This window comes from Anarhichas minor, unplaced genomic scaffold, assembly GCF_050575085.1.
Source record: "Anarhichas minor isolate MPS153535 unplaced genomic scaffold, ASM5057508v1 ptg000058l, whole genome shotgun sequence".
NCBI lineage: Eukaryota > Metazoa > Chordata > Actinopteri > Perciformes > Anarhichadidae > Anarhichas > Anarhichas minor.
The window spans coordinates 11,125,580-11,143,473 of record NW_027466504.1 but is presented as its reverse complement, the minus strand read 5'-3'; the positions used below and the strand labels follow the sequence as shown (position 1 = coordinate 11,143,473).

Sequence of the window (17,894 nt, the reverse complement as noted above, 5' to 3'; positions counted from 1 at the left end):
TTGAATTTAGCGGAGCAGAATTAATGATCCAACTCCAACTGCAAGCTGCTCTCTTGCTCTCGCTAGACTGTTTTTCACTTTGTCTTACGTTTCTTTCGATCTTTTTTGAAGTTGAAATCATCAGTTTGAGTTTGCTGTTCATCCCTGTTGCCTAGAGACTGCTTTGGACTGCAGTTTACCTCTGCCATTTTTCTTCTGGTGTTGTGTCTTCCTTCTTCACCACAAACGTTGTAAAAAAAAGAGCAAAAACAATAAGACAGAACTACAATGAAGCTTTGTACCCAGGTATACAACTCGTGGAATTTTCTTGAACTTTTTGAAAATTAGCAGTTTTGATAAACTAGAAAACAACCATCAACATCATTTGAATGCTTTCATTTTGACAATAATATGCTGAATTATTTATTTTTTGAACAGTTAATGCAAATGTGTCGCCTTAACTTTGTGTATCCTTCAGAAAAGCATGATTAACTGTTGTAAAATGAAGGCAAGTCGATGTTGACACTTTGAACACTCACCACTTATACAAATGGAAATACGACTACCTGGTATCAATTTTTATGCCGGAGGCATTATGTTTTTGGGTTGTCTGTCCGTCCGTCTCTCCGTCAAGTCCATTCTGGTGAACATAAGTAATATCCCAGGAACGCCTGGAGAGAATTTCAAATGTGGCACAAACCTCCACAGACATGTATGTAAACTGCAACACGACTGGTTGGCGGAGGAATACAACCCGAAGATCGTAATTGTAGCTTTAGCTTGTGCCAATAAGCATGTGTTGTTCTCTGCAATGACCACAAACAGTTTACAGTAACAGAAGAAAAATATCTGTTACATGACTGAAAAACGATTATAAAATGACCTCAATTCCAAATGTCAGAGTATCCTGTTAGATACACTTTTACAAAAGTCTAGGAGGTCCAAGCATGACATTTAGACTTGATCAAATCATTGAAAATTCATCAACACAGAATTCAACTTAAATCCCTGAGTTAATGCTGCGAAACACCTCACGCACTTGTGCTAAAGGCTGGACCGTTTAATCTGTTGCTGTAGTATTTGGGTGCTCATGGGCACTACGGCGGTTGCTGGCATCTTGATTATCTCAGTATTGCAGAGCCAGTATGTCCCTTCAGAGGCAGTTATCTCACCGTGTCACTGGCAGGTGTTTTAGTTTGGAGAGTCAACTGAGTGCAAACGGTGATGACAGCTGTGCTCTGGACAAATTGTTTCTTGTCACTGTGCACAGATTTGCTGAGGATGGCGTACTAACCAGAGGTCGTCTGTACACAGAAGTGTCAGTCTCACCCCAATGTCACCTGGTGTAGTCTTTTTGATGGATTGCATTGTAGTGAACATTAGTGAGCTGTTGGTGTTTATGGATATCACATAAATGGTAATTCCTGTGATTGTTTTCAAACGGTGTTCACACCTGAAATGAACCGCTCCAGATATTGTTGGTCAGAAACCAACACTTCGAGGCCGACCAGAAAGTGGTTGTTTGTCCGGCGTTCACACCAAGCCAAACGAACCGCACCAAGGGGGTTAAAAGCGCCAGAGTTTGGTTCAACCGGACTAAGTAAGGCTGGTTTAACGCACCATTAATATTAGAAACACCTCTTAGTACAATGAAATACAATTCAGCAGCGCCACAACAAAAAGTGCCCCTAAATGGCCATAGAGTTGAATCAACACACATCAGTTTCAACAAAAACTGAATATTATGATCACCATGAAATCGACTTCATAGCAGGGCCGTTGAATTACAATGCATTCGTTTGAGGTAGGTGTACCTAGTAAACTGGCAGGTGAATATAAAGCTGTTTATTTTGCTGATAATATGCAAATAAGTGGACACCAAATTAATTTGGCGTTAAAAGAGGTTTTAAGGGTAAATGTGGAGAAATAATTTAGAAAATTGCATAATTCATGACCTGTTTGGAATAATAGCAAATTAAATATTCATTAGCTAAATCTGTGTAATCTGCTTTTGTTGTTGAGTTCAGGGGAGAAAGGGCAGCAGAGGGCGATAAGGCTAGAAAACACAGTCTGAACTTTATGCAAATGTAGCAACAATTCAATGTCAGCCTTTTCATTCACGGTGAAAGAGAAAAAAGTAAAAACGGTCCAGATTCTGTTCAAACGCCACATAATGTTAGTCATTTGAAGCAAAGGATTTTAAGGTTTAAAGGTGCTGTTTCTGCACGTCAGCGCAGTTCCAGCTCTTCTCTAGGTGGCACTCCTTCATGCTCACATTAAAGCACATGTTTCCTCAAAGCCACATTAACACAGATGATCAAAAGGCGCTGGCCAAACCTTTGTTGCCACATCAAACAGCATGAACAGAGGAAAGCATGCAATTCCCAAAAGGAGGCACACACAGGTTCCACTGTGTCATTATTAGGGTTAATATTTACTCTACTACACCTTGGCTTCTCCAGCTTTTCATTATTCCTCTAATCTGTGGGCTACAAACAGAAACACCAACAGCATGTAAGCATGAGCGCACATACAAACAGATGATTAAAAGCAATCGCGTGTTCCTTGCTTTGTTTTGTTTTTTTGCAGGCAAACGCACACGTCAAATTCGACCCAGTTAATCAAAGTCTGCCTACATGGAGTTTCAGAAGGAAAGATTCGGGGGCGTTGCTTTGTGATTCTCGATTTTTTTTCTCAGCCGCCAGTGATCCGTCCTCCTCCACAGAACTAACTAACTCGGTGGAGGAGAGAAGTGTTTTTATGCTAACCTCTCTGACACGTACAGTAGGAGAGAGATACAATGTTTCAATATTGCAATTTGTCAGATGATGAAACTCCTATTAGCAGGAGGTAATCATGTGTAGCCATAATACAGATATCTGTTTTGTCTCCTACTTCTGCCGTTGATTACACTGTTGTACAGTGAAACGATACTGGCCAGAGTATTACCATCTCCTAATTGAGTTGATTTTACATCTGTCTTGTGTGTGTGAAAGCCAGCTAATTCCAGGGATTCCTTATAACACAGGGCCAGTGATGCTCTGCCAGTTTATAGGATAGCTGGAAGGATTATCCTCTTTTCTCACAAGGACATAAACCCTCTTAATGTACATCATACCAACTTCGGTTTGGTTCGGATCGCATTACATCTCATTACGATGTCAGCTTTTCAAGCCTCGCCGACTTTCAAGCGCGAAGGCCTTTTGCAATTCACAAGTTGTCAAAAAAGGAAGCGCCTTCGAAACAAGCAAAAATGGTTGAAAATGGTCGCTTCCTTCTGACCTCGTTTTGCATTGCTGGACAGCACATGGCTGGCTTGGTCTGTTTGCGGCTGTATCTGCTCCTCGGGTTGATTGATGCACTGAGGGAATCACACAGCTGGAAAGGAGGCAGTAAACCAGAGGAGGGAACAAAGACTAGTGGGCTGCACGGGGTGCAGCAATTAAGCTGTTTTCTTGTTGTTAATTAAAAGCAAATTAGAGACTGTGAGTTGCTGTCTAGCCTTAATTGCTGGCAGCATGTATGCCCAACCACACCTGTTGTTTTATCTCCACTCACTCATCTTTTTTTTTTTCCTTCCTTAGGGACGGAGAGGAAAGACTGGGGAGCCTGGACTCAGAGGCCTGCCTGTAAATGATATCCAGTAACACAGACACACACATAACATTTAGATTTTTGATTTGAGGAAAAAAGATGAATAAACCAACAACTATATAAAAACAACTAGACATACAATATATTTTATTTTTATGCATCCATCTCAATGTTAGGAATAATAACCTGATATTTTTGCAGTGATTTCAAATGAAACCAAACGGCTTTTATAGCCTCAAAATCAATTTTGAACTTCATTTGACCAGGAATTCCCCCTGAGATTACCAGTGTCTATTTCAGTTGAGACATATGGCTAAAAGTGGACACATAACAAAAGTTGCAAAGTGATCATAATTATAAAGGCATGTTAAAGCAAACAGTCAATCAGCACAACAGACATGCAATATAAAATCCAGCTTTAAAAGGAGGAATTACACTCTCACTAGCGAAACATCTCTGGAAACTTTGTGCATTAATTCCATGCTTAGGCTGTATTGATCTGTTCAAAATCCTCTCCCATACCGCTGCAAGCAGGGTATATTAATAGCACAAAACCACAAGGGTTGTATTGAGATAGCCCTTGAGAATGCTTGTATTGATGAGCATGACAAGTTTTCCTTAAAGGCCCGTTGAATTATGGTGTTTTCCTCAGGCGTCCAAACCAATCCCAGACACTGTTTAGTGTGTTTGTGTAGTGACCCACAAAGCAAAGGGCACAAACACCACGATGTGTTCAACGAGACAGCGCGTCAGACCCTTAACTGCTCTGATGTCAGGACAAAAAGGAGCATTAAGGCATCATGTAGCTCCGTAGCTTTGGGTGTCCAATTATTTTCATGCACTATCGCCCTAATTACACTCTTGATCAGGACATCAGGGTTTCTCGTACTTTATATCATCCAGAAATCCAGAAAGGTTCTGTTCTGCTTCTATCACCGTTATGCTCAATAGATTCAATTAGCTTGAGTAAAATTTGAGCTACTCACTGTTAAACCTCTTCTGCATGACTGAATGTATCCCCTGCCTCCTTAATAACTCATAAAGTTGTAGGACAAAAGAAAGACACGACGGAGAAGGTGTGACATTTCTAAATGGCAAGGTCCTGATGATACCCTTAGCATGTGCCAGCTTTGCCTCCATCCCCTGGTATTGGCATTTATGAGTCACCTGTTTTGCTGAGGTAGGATCTCGGGGGCAAAATCATCTATTCGAAACACACACCAGGGCATCACTTTCTCTTGTGCAGTGGCAGCAGGACGGTGCTTGCATTTAAGGGGGCAGCGGTTATTTTTAAGCCAAATTAGCATTGTGCGACAACGAGAGAGTCTGTGATAGGCATTCAACAGACACCGTTAAAGATAATCTATAGACTGCTTGTGGACAGCCATGTCATCATGATGTTTTTTAAAAGTAAACATGACAAGGTCAGGAAAGCTTAGGGTGGTTGAAGAGCATTGATTAGACATAAATCATCTTTTTTTGTGGCATGAAATCCTTCTATGCTTTCTCTGTGTGTAAAGACTGTTTCACTGCTTGTAATTCCAGGGTCCCCCAGGAACCCTGGAAGGAGCAAGTGTCAAGGCACCCCTCAAAGCATTGTTCATCACCAAACAAAGTACTGACATGTAGCATTTAAAGTAGATTTGAGCTGTCTCCCCGTTTGATAAACTGGCCCTTACCCGCACTTCCAGCAAGGGTGAATTGTCAAGATGACTGAGCAGTGTTCATTCTCGCAGTCCTCCAAAAAGGAGAGGAGTTTAATCATCTGCACTGTGTTGTCTGTATAAAGACGTACAGTGTGTAAGTAATTGTCCCAAGTCGTCTGCCAAGACAAGTCAGACGTATATGTGACCAGACATCTGTCCTTGACTGACGTTTTTTTTCTGTTTGCAGTCAGGAACGGATCTCCCTTGTCAGAAATGGCACCTTTCAGTCAATTATAGCCTGTCTAGTGTGCAAGTTAAATAGCTGTTCCCACCTTGCACCTCCTGCAGCGCAGCACAGCGTGACTCAGTGCTCACACTCCAAAACAGGCAGATGGCCATTACGTACAGTGCTTTTGCAATAAAAAAAGGGTCTGTAATCATTTTCATGAAGCCCATGGGTGCTGTAGCTCACTAGAGGCTCATGAGACACGCGGTGTGAAAAAAGCGTGCAGACATGGACCTCTACCAGGCCGCCTGCTGTCTTTGTTGCTACCCGCTTCCTTCACAAACCCAACCTGACCCCCTCAGCCCCCACCACCAACCCACCGGGCCTCCAGTGGCCCACTTGTGATCATGCTGAGAGTGAAAGCTATTGTGTAGTGGACAACCTGCCGACCGCAGCTGTTCAGTTGATGTATAGGTGCGTCGTTTTGCTGGGTTTGTCAGCTCAGGCCGCAGAATTCCTTCTGCTCCCTCTGCCCAGAGGAAGGAGAAGTGTCAGCCGGCCAACCTTGAAAAGGAAAGTTTCCTGCATGAGGACACACGTATTATACCTGAAAACAAATGGGATAGCCGCAGATACACCATAGGTGAAGGCAAAATGGATCGTGGTTTCGTTTGGATGAGAAATAACACGATTTTTCCATGCCCTTGTAAGTCATGCTTGAGAATAAAATGGCAAACAGAGATTACCTTGATTAACTTTTCATGAGTTTTCTGTAATTGGCTACTGAGTTGCAGTTTTATTATCTCGCTTGAATCAGTCTCATATCATAAAATGGAGCCGTAAAATGCAAACCTTCAGTTGGCAGAGAGGAAAATAGCTCTGAGATTTTGGGTCCAGCATATGTTTTCATAGTTCTCTTTGATTTTCATCACCAGTGATGAAAGTGCAGTAACAGTAACACGTAATTATTGTTCAACATTGTGGGTTAAACTCTAACACACGTTTTTAAAGAAAGCAAATCTATCAGCTTTCTGTAACATCAAACTGATTTCAGACTGATGAAAGGTAGAGTAACACCTGCAGGTGACAAAGCCCGCAGGAGACCAAAGCTACCTGTGTAGCGATTAGATTAAGGCTTGCATTATGATTAAATAATATGATTAAAGCGTTCCTTTGACTCCTGCTGATGTTATGGAGAAATGCACCGCAAAGAATGCTTACATTCAACGTGCATGCCAGCCGTGCCCTTGCCACGAATCAGCCCTTACATTACAGATACATCTTTGTCATAAAAATGCATGCTTACTGTGGATGACAAGAAAAAGTCTCTTGTCCCAGAGAATCACTTCACATTTGAATCCCTTAAAGCGAAAGCATCGCCCCACATTTAAAGGAATTTAGACAATCCAACATAATGAGGACGAGAAGCTAAATGGAATGGAAAGTAACAGTTTCCAGGAACAGTAATAATTGAGCAGCACCAGAGATTCTCAGTGGCCATCCTTGTGCATTGTTTAGCTTAGACAAAACAGACGCAAGTTAGACTAAACTGCAGCTCATGTAACATCTGTGTGAGCCCGGCCCCCTCTCACTCGCTCAGCAGAGTGTGAATGTTTTAAAGTGGAAAAACTAAAAAGTCTGTGCCGGGAAGGCGGTGTTCTCATGAATCACATCTCCATAACGGTATCTCCCACTGACAGCCTCATACGGGCTCTGACAGAATGCTGCAGACATTGATGGAGAGACGGAGAGGGATGCAGACAGGCTAAATTACAGTTTGATGACTCGAGGTGCCTCAAAGTGAACATATCACCCACAGACTTCCACAGTTGGACCATTTCACTGTCTCATTGTGTAAATACAGTGATAATCTAGATAAATACGGGCCGTGCTGCAGTTAATCTCCTTTGAAAGGTGTATTACGTTGTACCCCTCTGCCAATAAACTGGCTTTAAATGATCTTCCATGGCGATCTTACAACAGAAATATTTAAACATATATAAGTCTGTGATTTACATTGACTAATGACTCAGTGTGAAAACATTTTCTCTGTATAAAGCATAGTATGTACTGTAAGACAGATGCTGTACTGTATTGTGAGCAGCCTTTGTTAAGAAAAAGGCCTCTGATTGATAGCAGGCCAACAATGATAAAATAACAAGATTATGTTAAGATTATGGTGGTAAAATCACGAGTTCCCATGTGGTTGATAAAGCTGAACAGAATTCAATTAGTACTCAAAGTCAATTTTGCCACTGGTCCGTCCTCCCCCCCCTAAAATATTAATAGAACAATCCATCTGTTCATACATCGCAGCAGTGTACTGACTTAATAACAGCTCATAATTTGGATGAGGAAACAGTGACTATAACTCATTAAATGAACGGTATCACAGCGGCTGTCGTTAGCTGGGGGGAAGGCGTGGGGGAGGGGCTGCAACCGAATGGCAGATATTGTTTGTTCGAGTCAAGGCGCCGCTAAGGAGTGTGCAAATATGCTGCAACCTTTCTCAGATGTCTCTCCGTCTTCTCAGATTGCTAAACAGATGCTCCATAATGTCGTAATCGCTGGAGCGTTCCCTACAAATCTGTACACGTCATACAAAATAACTAAAATCTCTGTTGGACAAGCTATATTTTTCTTTCTCTGTGTTTGGAGAAGAACAAAATTATCACAACAAATGATCTTCGTTGAGCGGGTCCTGGGATGTGAAACAATGCATTTCTGCTCCTCCAGATGCATTTGGTGAATTATTTGCCAAACATCTGCTATGTAACTAAAATGATTGCTGGTAATCAGAAGGTGGGAAATGCATACAGTGTGATTCTGCTGATGCTTTAAGAATTTGACAATGTTCTAACACACATCTTTTTAATTACTCATTCGCTGTGTGTCTTGACCAAGGTTTCTGTTTACTTAGAGGACTCTCCACAGAACTGACAGGAACAAATCCTATTAAAAATACTCTTAAGGACAGCTCACCAGCAGTCATAAAGTGCCATCTATTGGCAGCCAGGGGAATGATTTTAACATGGAAATGTGCTGCAATGCAACAGGGGCTTGAGTTTATCATTATCCTGCTAGACCTTCAACACCACAGCATCACAAAGTCACATATTGTTCCCTTTTATTCCTACCGGTTTTACTGTGAGATGACACAATACTGGGTATGTTTTTCTGATTACGTCTGCCCTTGTCTAAGTTTCACTCTCTGAGCTTTCCATCTTTCTGCCCTGCCTTCGCTGTCATTCACTGTCAAAGATCGACTCTGTTCATACACAGGTGGAGCGGGGTGAGTCTGCAGTCCCGTGGGGAAAAGGAGAGAAAGGAGACCCTGTAGGTATTTTCCGGCAGTGACGTTTACAATGCCGTCATGTTACAGAGTCATTAACCAAGGCCTCCCTTCCACAGGGTCGGCCAAGTGCGGAAGGGGCCGGCGAGATGAAAGGACAAAAAGTAAGTCACATCAATGTCAAGTGTCATACATGTTGATTCACTCTGTTTGTGGAAGAAGCGGATCAGAGGATCACAAAAGTCATTAGAATGTGTTGTATGGTCACCAAAATGTCAAGCTCATGGTAGTGCTAGAGGAAAAAGTAATGGGATCACCAAAGTCAGTAGGACTCATCTTCTGGGAACCATGCATCTGTACAAAATCAGAGGAGGTTTGACTGTTTTATCTTCTGGACCCAAGTGATGGACCGAGTGACTTTGACACATTCCCCGAGCATGGCTAATATTCTTTACCTGACCTAACCTTACCTTTACGATGTCATGGTAGCCAAAAAATCAAAAGATCAGATGAGAATATATCATGGTAAATTGCACATGAGCTATGCGGCTTGTTTAATCAAACCCTTAAATCCTTATGTTCCCAGGATTAAGGTTTATGCTCCAAACCTAGATTTTACACTTCCAAACCTTTTTTGTTATTAAAATTGCTCATTTAGAGGATTGTGTGGGCTTGGTACGGTACAGCATGTATTTACGGAGTGCTTTGTAGTTGTTAATTGTACTGTGTATATATGCAGATGTTGTGCTTTGTTCTTGCTTTGTTAAAAGCGCACAAGTTATAGCTTATAAATTATGAATGGAAGAGTAGAGGCTCCCAGATGCAATGCATCACAATTAAGGACTGTCTATGGTCCCCTGGAGCACTCAGTACGCCCATTAATATATACATGCATACCATTGTTCTACAGGATGCACATGCACCATTGAAGTATGCTCTTCTTCAGTGTTTTTTTTTTTCTTTCCACTCATCTCATGGCTCTTTGTAGATCTCTTGAGCAGGCCAGTATTTTCTCTGAGGTCTGGTCATGTTATTGCCTCTTTTATTGTTGCTCCATTGATGCTCTGTTTGAGGTCATCTGTGGCAATTTGCTTTCAAAAGTAGTTTCTCAAGTTTTTGCTGTGTATTTTTTTCTATTACTGTACCTGTTTTTGTCGCTGTCTTTCTCTCTGTCTCTCAGTCTTTTAAATAGTGATTGATATTATGTTTCTGTTGTATTTTCAGGGTGATGTTGGGCCTCCTGGTCCTCCTGGTCCCGTAAGTACAAAAACCCACCTTACAGAGTATCGTTCATTGTCAATTAGTATGAGATTTTATTTATGCTGTGCAGTGTTCGCCTTTGCATTGACATCTCCAACATGGGGACATGTCCTCTTGAGACCATTTTCCATTCTTTGACAAGCCTGCAGAATTGTTCAGTCTTTAGATATCTAGTTTTAACGCAGTGGATCAGTGTTGATGAAGGGCATGAAACATGGACAGTCTTTTCAAGGCGGTTGAGATTAGCTCTGTTGAATTTCTCCAAGGAAGAGCTTCTTTTTTACAGGTAGTTGGCAACAAGCTCCCAGTGATTTATTTTTTTCAATGTTCTCAGCACAAAATAGCCTGCACTGCATGCTGTGAACTGTGATTTCCTTTTCCTATCTAGTATTCAATTATCACATTTGCACTAGCCATCACCCACTGATGTCGTAATCTTTCACTTGGAGCAAAAAAAAAAATCTTTACAGTGTAGATTAATGGGGGCCATGCAGAACATGACCTGTTTATAATGTCCATAATTATAAATTACAGTAAAAGGATTTTTGTTGGAAGACACCACAGTCGTGCTGCTTTTAGTGAAGAAACGGATAAAAGCACAGAAACCCTGACGTCATGGTGGCTGTCTGATGCACGCTGAAGGTGACACAGGGTGGGTGGTGCTGGGATGATAGAACTCATTGCTCCGACAGTTCAAAGTCAGAAACACATTGTGACAAATCAGTAAAGGATCTGCGAGGGGGCAGAAATGACTCCAAAAAAATGCTGCAACTATAAGAGTACACAAGTATAAAAGTGTCAAACGAAAGCATGGTGTTGGAGTTCACGTGTCGCAAAGTGAGGGGGTTTGACGTTTCGGTGACTCTGTCCTAATGGGTTTTGTTTCTAAAGACTTGTTAAAGCCTCTGAAGGCTTCAGACACGAGTTTTGGAAACAAAGTTTGATTGCTTTCATTCTTATTCTCATTGCTTGTTAGCAAGCGATTCATATGGAAATTTGACAACTTAATTACACGGAGAACAAATATCGCTCACCCTCCACTGGTTTCGCTGGTTTCTGTCTAACCATCAACAAGTCTACTCCCTTAATAATAAGAATAGATATCAATAGAGGCGGTTGTAATGCCTTTTCAAAACATTGAGGTTGTGCTTTGCAATTATTTTTGAATAGTTGTCTCTTTTCCCCAAATTCAAATTTCATTTCAACTAAGGAAGCAAGACAAATGTTCTATCAAAATGTAAAGTCAGTTGTGTTCATTGTTGTGCAATGAGGTATGGGCCACCCGAGATATAGGAGATGTATACAATGCTATAGCACACTGCAGAGGGGAAAACATTAGTCATTTGATAAATGAGGCTGTTTGAATATTTAGTGCCAGTCTCTGTCTATGCTCTGCTTTCCCGTGGCAGATAATTTTGGCAGTTAAGCATTGATTTCCCTTACACAGCAGAAGCAAGGGTTTGGATCATTACCCTCCCTTCATAAAGCTTCTCGTGCCTTTGTTTATTAGTGACGGGGAGGAGCAGTGGGCTTAAAGGCATGCATTGCCATCACTTCCCCCGACCCCCCTTAAAGTGGCAAAACAGTTTTCAGCTCTGAGGCTGTCCTGTTTTTATTGCTGCCAGTGTTGCTTTACAATATAATTATATCATCTATTAAACTGAAACAGGTTTTCCAACTTATTTTAAAGAAAAGGTTCTATGTGGTAAAACCTGGCTGACATTTCTGATCTGGTAACATACTGATGGAACTGAGACACTGTTCAGCATCTGAGGCAAACAATAAAATGCCAGCAGCTGCTTTGGTGAGTGACTGCAGGTTGAAGGTTGACTGATTATGCAGACAATCCAGCGGGGCTAACAGTGGATTCAGTACCTTACCGAAGGTTATTTGTATCGTTGCTTCTGAAGGAGGGCTTCATGTCAAGTTTCTTTATATAGCCCTATATCACAGTAACACTCTCAAAGGGCTCGCTGGCACACACTAGTCTGGAAACAATGACACCTGAACAGGTGGACATGACCTCATAAGAAGGCACATCCTTACAAAATTGGAGTGCCATGGGGGCACCAACATTTTCCCCATCTTGATGTGCCTTTCAGTTCCAAGATTGCTTCTGTTGGCTCTTGCTTCTTTGCTCGTTGTACCAAAACCACCCAAGACTGAACTGGTTATAACTGCATACAGGGGTGAAACATGTGGTTAACACAACACAAAGGGCCCAAGGACATTTAGATGTAACGCGTTCTGATTATTATAGATGGATAATTAGGTTTGCTCTCTAGATTGCTTTGCAATGGTTGATTGCTTTTTATAATACACTGGGATTTAAGCGTTGCCCTCGCTTTTGAAACATTGTGTGCAATTTACACCAACATTAATTCTGCATCTCAAATCCAGATTGTATCTAGATGTGCCTGTGTCACCTGCTTTTATTATATAGATTCCAGTGTCAACAAAGAAATGTGATGATGAGCAGTTCTTTTATCTTCAGTGACGACACCGTCTCTCCCTGGTGTGTGCGGCTTAAAAAGATTGTTCTGGCCTTTCTTAGAACTGCAATTTAGAGACAAATTTAATATTTTTAAAGTGGTGAAAATAAACATTCGACAACTGGAATGCATTTTTGTATACATTTGTGTTCAATGTGCTCTTTTCAGTCAGTAGTTTGGCCATTGAATAGCAATTAATCCTCAGTGTGTCGTGGGTACATTTTCATCTGTATTTTTATTTTGATGAAGTGATCAGATTGTGTTCTGATCCATTGTAATGTTATTCGAAGGTCTTCAATTTCATGTGTAGCCTCTACAAAGAATAATACGAGGATCAAGTAACTCTGTAGAAACAATTGCTGCTTTGATTTGGGTATTAATGCGGACATTTCTTCTCTTCACCCGTAGCAGCTTTCAGGCACCTCCGCTGGTTGCTCTTGACCTTGACCCTTTCATTTCCTTTAGTTTTGTTGTAAGAAGCTCTGCACCATTTCTGGGATTCACTTAAGATCGAAAGGAAATATAAAAACATTCTATCTAGATATGAATGTATTTTAGATTTGCTAACCAAGAAAAGATGTTTACTTCTATATTGCCTTTAAACACAATCAACAGCTGTCACTTGCAGTAATTGTGAGATCAGAGGAGACTGTTCAGGGAACACTGTGTCTTCTTCCCTACTTCTAGGTGATGACAGCTCATGGATTAAGACAGCTCTCTGAAACTGTAAGCAGCTGTTTGTATCATAAAACTTGAACTGTTGGTGTGTAGTGTCTGTGGTCCCTCTTCAAATTGTAAACAATGTACACTTCAGTCAGATTCTGAAGAGGTCTGTTTTCTCTTATGTTGTAGGACGTAATGAAGGAGAAGGGAGAAAAGGGAGATGAGGTAAATATCTTCCCTCATAATTGCTATATTTCTCAGTAAAGACAATTTGATTATAAGAAACTCGTAGTTTTCATTGCATCCACCATGTGACACCACAGCGTGCGATCATGTTTCCATTTCTTATGTAACCTCAAGAAAAGCAGTGTTGACATTTGATTCGTTAAGAACAACTGAACATCACCTGCTGTTCAGATGAGTTTGATGTCCTCCAGCTCACACCGGGCATTACGTCCTGGGTGATCCGATCACAAGTAGACAGCTATAAGTACGCCAGTTCACACCTAGCATTAGAATGCGTCTCAACATGCGTCTCGAGTGACCCCTTCACTTGTGATTGGCTCTCACTTCCCAGCTCTAAATGCAAATACACATCATCATTTCTGTTTACGAAGACCAAATGCATTGTTGTTTTTAACCGGCGGGAGGCAGAGATGCCCTTCCCGTGCCATGTCTGCCAGAAATTAATAGAAGAAGAAATCCAAACAATACAGACTGGGTCTATTCCTTGGCGTGTTCCAGGCAAACCAAATCACCCAAGATGTTTGACGCACTTGTAATATATCACCATGGGCTTTTCAAAAAATTCCGACGGTATTTTTTTGTCTGTAGTTGTTGCCTGTAGTAGCACTTTAATATGACGTCGTTGAGTACATACCTCCGCTTACGCAGAACACGTCCGTTGAGTAGATGGCCCATGGTGGCCCAGGACACATTCACGTAAACACTAAACATTACACTGCTAAAAGAACGTGGCCATATGCTGCCCAATATACCTATATATATATATATATATATATATATATATATAATATATGTCTTCAATGCGTGTTGGATGCATTCATACTTGCACTTAGAGCTGTGCACTTGTGATCGGATCACTCAAGACGCATCTTAATACCAGGTGTGAACAGGGCCTTTGTGCACCACAGAGGTGGAACACAGAATAAATTGGCATACGATTATTGTTTGGACTTCAAAACAACAGATGCATCTACTTGAAGCAAGCAGATTACAAAGCCACTGATGCAGCTATTAACCTAACATCAAAAGATAATAAATTACATGTGGAGATATAAGAAGCTGCAAATGAAAGAGATGTACTGAATTGTAGCAGGCATCCAAACCAAACACTCAGCATACAACCACAATGAGTGTAAGTGGTATTAATGCAAGAGCATAAAAGGTTCTGTATGGTATCTCAGGGGTATTGTTTTGAAGTTACTGCTTTGATTGTATTCACATTCACAAAGAAGCAAACTTGGCAAAGGAAACACTGTTCCTAACCTTCACACAATATGAAAGCTTACTTCATGAAGGTCCTTCAGGACATTTTGTTCAGCCTAACCCCAGTCATCAGAAGGTGACTACATGACTATTTTCTTCATGCACTTCTTGACAAATGATGGTGTTCTCCTTTTACGTTCTGAAGGGGGAGAGAGGAACTCAAGGACCGCTAGGTTTCAAGGTAACTTGTTGTAAGACTTAACACTTGCACTAGAAGTTCAGCATTGATACCCACTGCCAACAAAATAGGGCTCCAAATTATTTTATACCCATTGAGTGTTACTCTGTGTTGTGCAGCAACGGCTACAACAGGATAAATCTGTAAGGAGTATACATGTTGTTGATGAAAGCCATTTGTATTGTATGAAAAAAATGACTTTCTTTGATATACAGTAAGTCCCGCACGACAACATTCCAGAGATCATACATATCCTTTTTGGTGTTTTTGATAGCAACACACCTTAAGTCCTGTCCGTTGTCGACTTTTATGCCTCCACATTCTTTTCTATCTTGAATTCAGATATTGTATTGTGACAAGCAGCTAATGCTTTTTTCCTCCATTTTCCTGCCTCCCCCATACCTCTCACTCATCCTTTGTTTGTGCTGTAACAGGGAAACATTGGGCCGCCAGGACTCAAGGGGGATCAAGGACCAGAGGCGAGTCTTTGTATTTATCTTATGTCAGCTTTACCACTTACAGGTCAAACGCAGAAGAAAACCTGCTGAATATAAGCAACAGTGAGACGAAGGTTTCAAATTTCGAAGTTCAAAGTTTAAGTCTGGAAGAAAATAATTCCTGACACGTTTATCTTTTAATAAAGGGATAAATGTAAACGATAATTGCATATTACACTTGTAACAAGTTAATGCTTAGTCTACATAACTAGTCTACATAACTATTGCAAATGCATTCACTGTAAACCAAGAGTCGAGAGGTCTTGACTCTTGTAATTGAGGATACGTGAGTATTGTTTTTTTACTTGGTTCATAAAAATATTATAAAACCATCATAATAATAATGCAGATAACCTTTTATCCCAATCATGAAAAGTTCTTATCCAGAAGTACTGACGCTTGTGTAGTCATTTTACCAGTTGTTTCAACGTAAGCTCAGTTTCCATAGTAATATGTGGATCGTTCATTTTATACAAACGCAGTAATGAGTCACAAAGGGGAATTAAGAGCTTATCTAGAATTACGGCATAACCAGGATATAAGCTTGCATTTGAAATAAGATGCGCATACAAACCTACTGTTCCCCAGTCCTGATGATATCCTCGTCATACAGTAATTGCCATGAAACTAACCATGGCTTATTAAAAAAGTGTTGTTAAACAACACTGCTATTTGAAATACTCTCGAATGTCGTGTCCAGTGGAGCAGGCTGGGCTGTAACATTTGAAAGCCCAGACAGTTCTGTCACCAAACAAACGGAGAAAATAGCCCAACGTATTGGTTTCCTTTGTGTTTTGCCAGGGTAAGCAAGGCCTGCCTGGACCCACTGGTCTCCCAGGACTGCCAGGCGAGCCAGTAAGTATATTGGCGCTAGACACAAGCACTTCATGTCAAGCCTTCCTTTCTTTCATTGCCTTATCTGTCACCTTGCCATATCCTCGACTCTCTAAGTCAGCCTGCCAAAATGAAAGAGAGAGATAAACAGATAAACCTCAACAGGCAGAGACAGAGAGGAAGTAGGAAGAAAAGTCCAGACTTTTTTACACAGACGATCAGTAATCAAATTTAAGAATTAATTAGTGGAAAGAGGCAAATCTAAGCTCTTTATGCCAGGAACGGAGGCAGAGGCTCAATCTGTTCTCCACACCTGCTTCGGTAATGAGCATCTGTCTTTACTCAAAAGCAGGGAGGGAAAAGAGGCATTTCATAAATCCTGGCTAAGGGAAATTATGTTGGAACACGGCAGCCCGCTGAAGCAGTGAGGAGGAGGAGATAAATGTGTGTGAGGAGATGAAGGCCTGGTGATAGATGTGTCTCTTTTCACCACTATTTACAGGGCTCGCTAGGGGAGTCAGGGTTGCCTGGGAGAGATGGCCTGAAAGGAGAAAAGGTAAGTAATCTTCAAATCAAGTTCTCACCTCAAAGAAAAATATGAAGCTATGATGTTTTATCACACGTTGACCATGCTAGACAACTCATGACGACACCTTTCAGATTACTGGCCCTGCGTGCCGTTCTCAATCAAGTTTTAACTCGGTGTTCCTGCCTCTGATGCCTCTGAGAACTCTGCCATTTGTGCACAAATTTCTTCTTGCAGTAGGACTTGTTCCAAACACTGTGTTGAAAGTGGAAGAGTGTGCAGTTGAGATGCATATTTGTTGGTGTTTGTCACTCGTCAAAATAAAGAAAGTAAGACTCCCCACCCACTGGAGTCACTCTGTTACACCCACAGGCAGAGAAATAAAACCTAAAGTGCTGGAGCCTTCTACATCCATTCACACATATATATATTCCTCTCTGCTGTACTATCACCTCTGATCCATTCATGTGGTAGTCTATAAATAAATGTGAAAAGATAAACAATGTCTGTACGGTAAATATGAAGCTGGTGATTATCGGTGTTACCATGGTTCAATACTCGAAAGGGAGGAGTGAGCGATGCCACCAAATCCTACACACTGTCCTTTTAACGATAGAGTCGTACAAATATAAACTTTGTAAATATTAAGAGCAAGTTGTGTTCAAAAGATCCGAGATTAACATAAACGCACCACGACTCGAAACACAGCGACCGCTATTAACGGCGAAAAGAAGCAGTCGGACTTCACATCTGACACAAATCGATGTTCTTTCCCAAAATATGTCATGTTATTTTAGCCAGAAACGGCAGATTTGAGTTACATACGGTTCTACAGTAAAGTTTAGACCGACAGGAAGGTAACGCGAGCCTCATGGAGTCATCAGACATTTTAGTCCAATCTCTAGCATGGAACTCTCCAGGTTGTATTTTTAGTGCATTTTCATCAAATGTACAGTTACAGTTGTAGTAAAGAGTAGAAGAAGACATTCAGCTGGATAGTTATCCACAGGATCTTGGTTATAATGGTGATATTGCCATTGAAATTTAGAATACATGCTAGGCAAGGATGAAAATCTTATAGAAATAGGTGATAGAAATAAGTTGGGCGACTGTGGCTCAGTGTCCTTTGTAAGGTCCATGCAGTGCCAAAAGCTGTCCCCTCGAACAAACAATGTTACCGTTCATGCTTATTGATGTG

The 17,894-nt window shown here is 41.1% G+C and overlaps 1 protein-coding gene across 4 annotated transcripts in view; it reads left to right on the top strand.

Annotated features, from left to right (window-relative positions):
• LOC142932743 (uncharacterized) overlaps positions 1 to 17,894 on the top strand; it is a 92,703-nt gene that overhangs the window by 47,505 nt on the left and 27,304 nt on the right. For all 4 annotated transcript variants that reach the window (XM_076076786.1, XM_076076784.1, XM_076076785.1 and 1 more), the window contains exons 16-25: positions 3,564 to 3,608; positions 8,728 to 8,781; positions 8,857 to 8,901; positions 9,962 to 9,994; positions 13,177 to 13,215; positions 13,342 to 13,377; positions 14,807 to 14,842; positions 15,274 to 15,318; positions 16,138 to 16,191; positions 16,673 to 16,726. In XM_076076786.1, the coding sequence (XP_075932901.1) occupies positions 3,564 to 3,608; positions 8,728 to 8,781; positions 8,857 to 8,901; positions 9,962 to 9,994; positions 13,177 to 13,215; positions 13,342 to 13,377; positions 14,807 to 14,842; positions 15,274 to 15,318; positions 16,138 to 16,191; positions 16,673 to 16,726 (441 nt within the window). The remainder of the gene's footprint in view (positions 1 to 3,563; positions 3,609 to 8,727; positions 8,782 to 8,856; positions 8,902 to 9,961; positions 9,995 to 13,176; positions 13,216 to 13,341; positions 13,378 to 14,806; positions 14,843 to 15,273; positions 15,319 to 16,137; positions 16,192 to 16,672; positions 16,727 to 17,894) is intronic.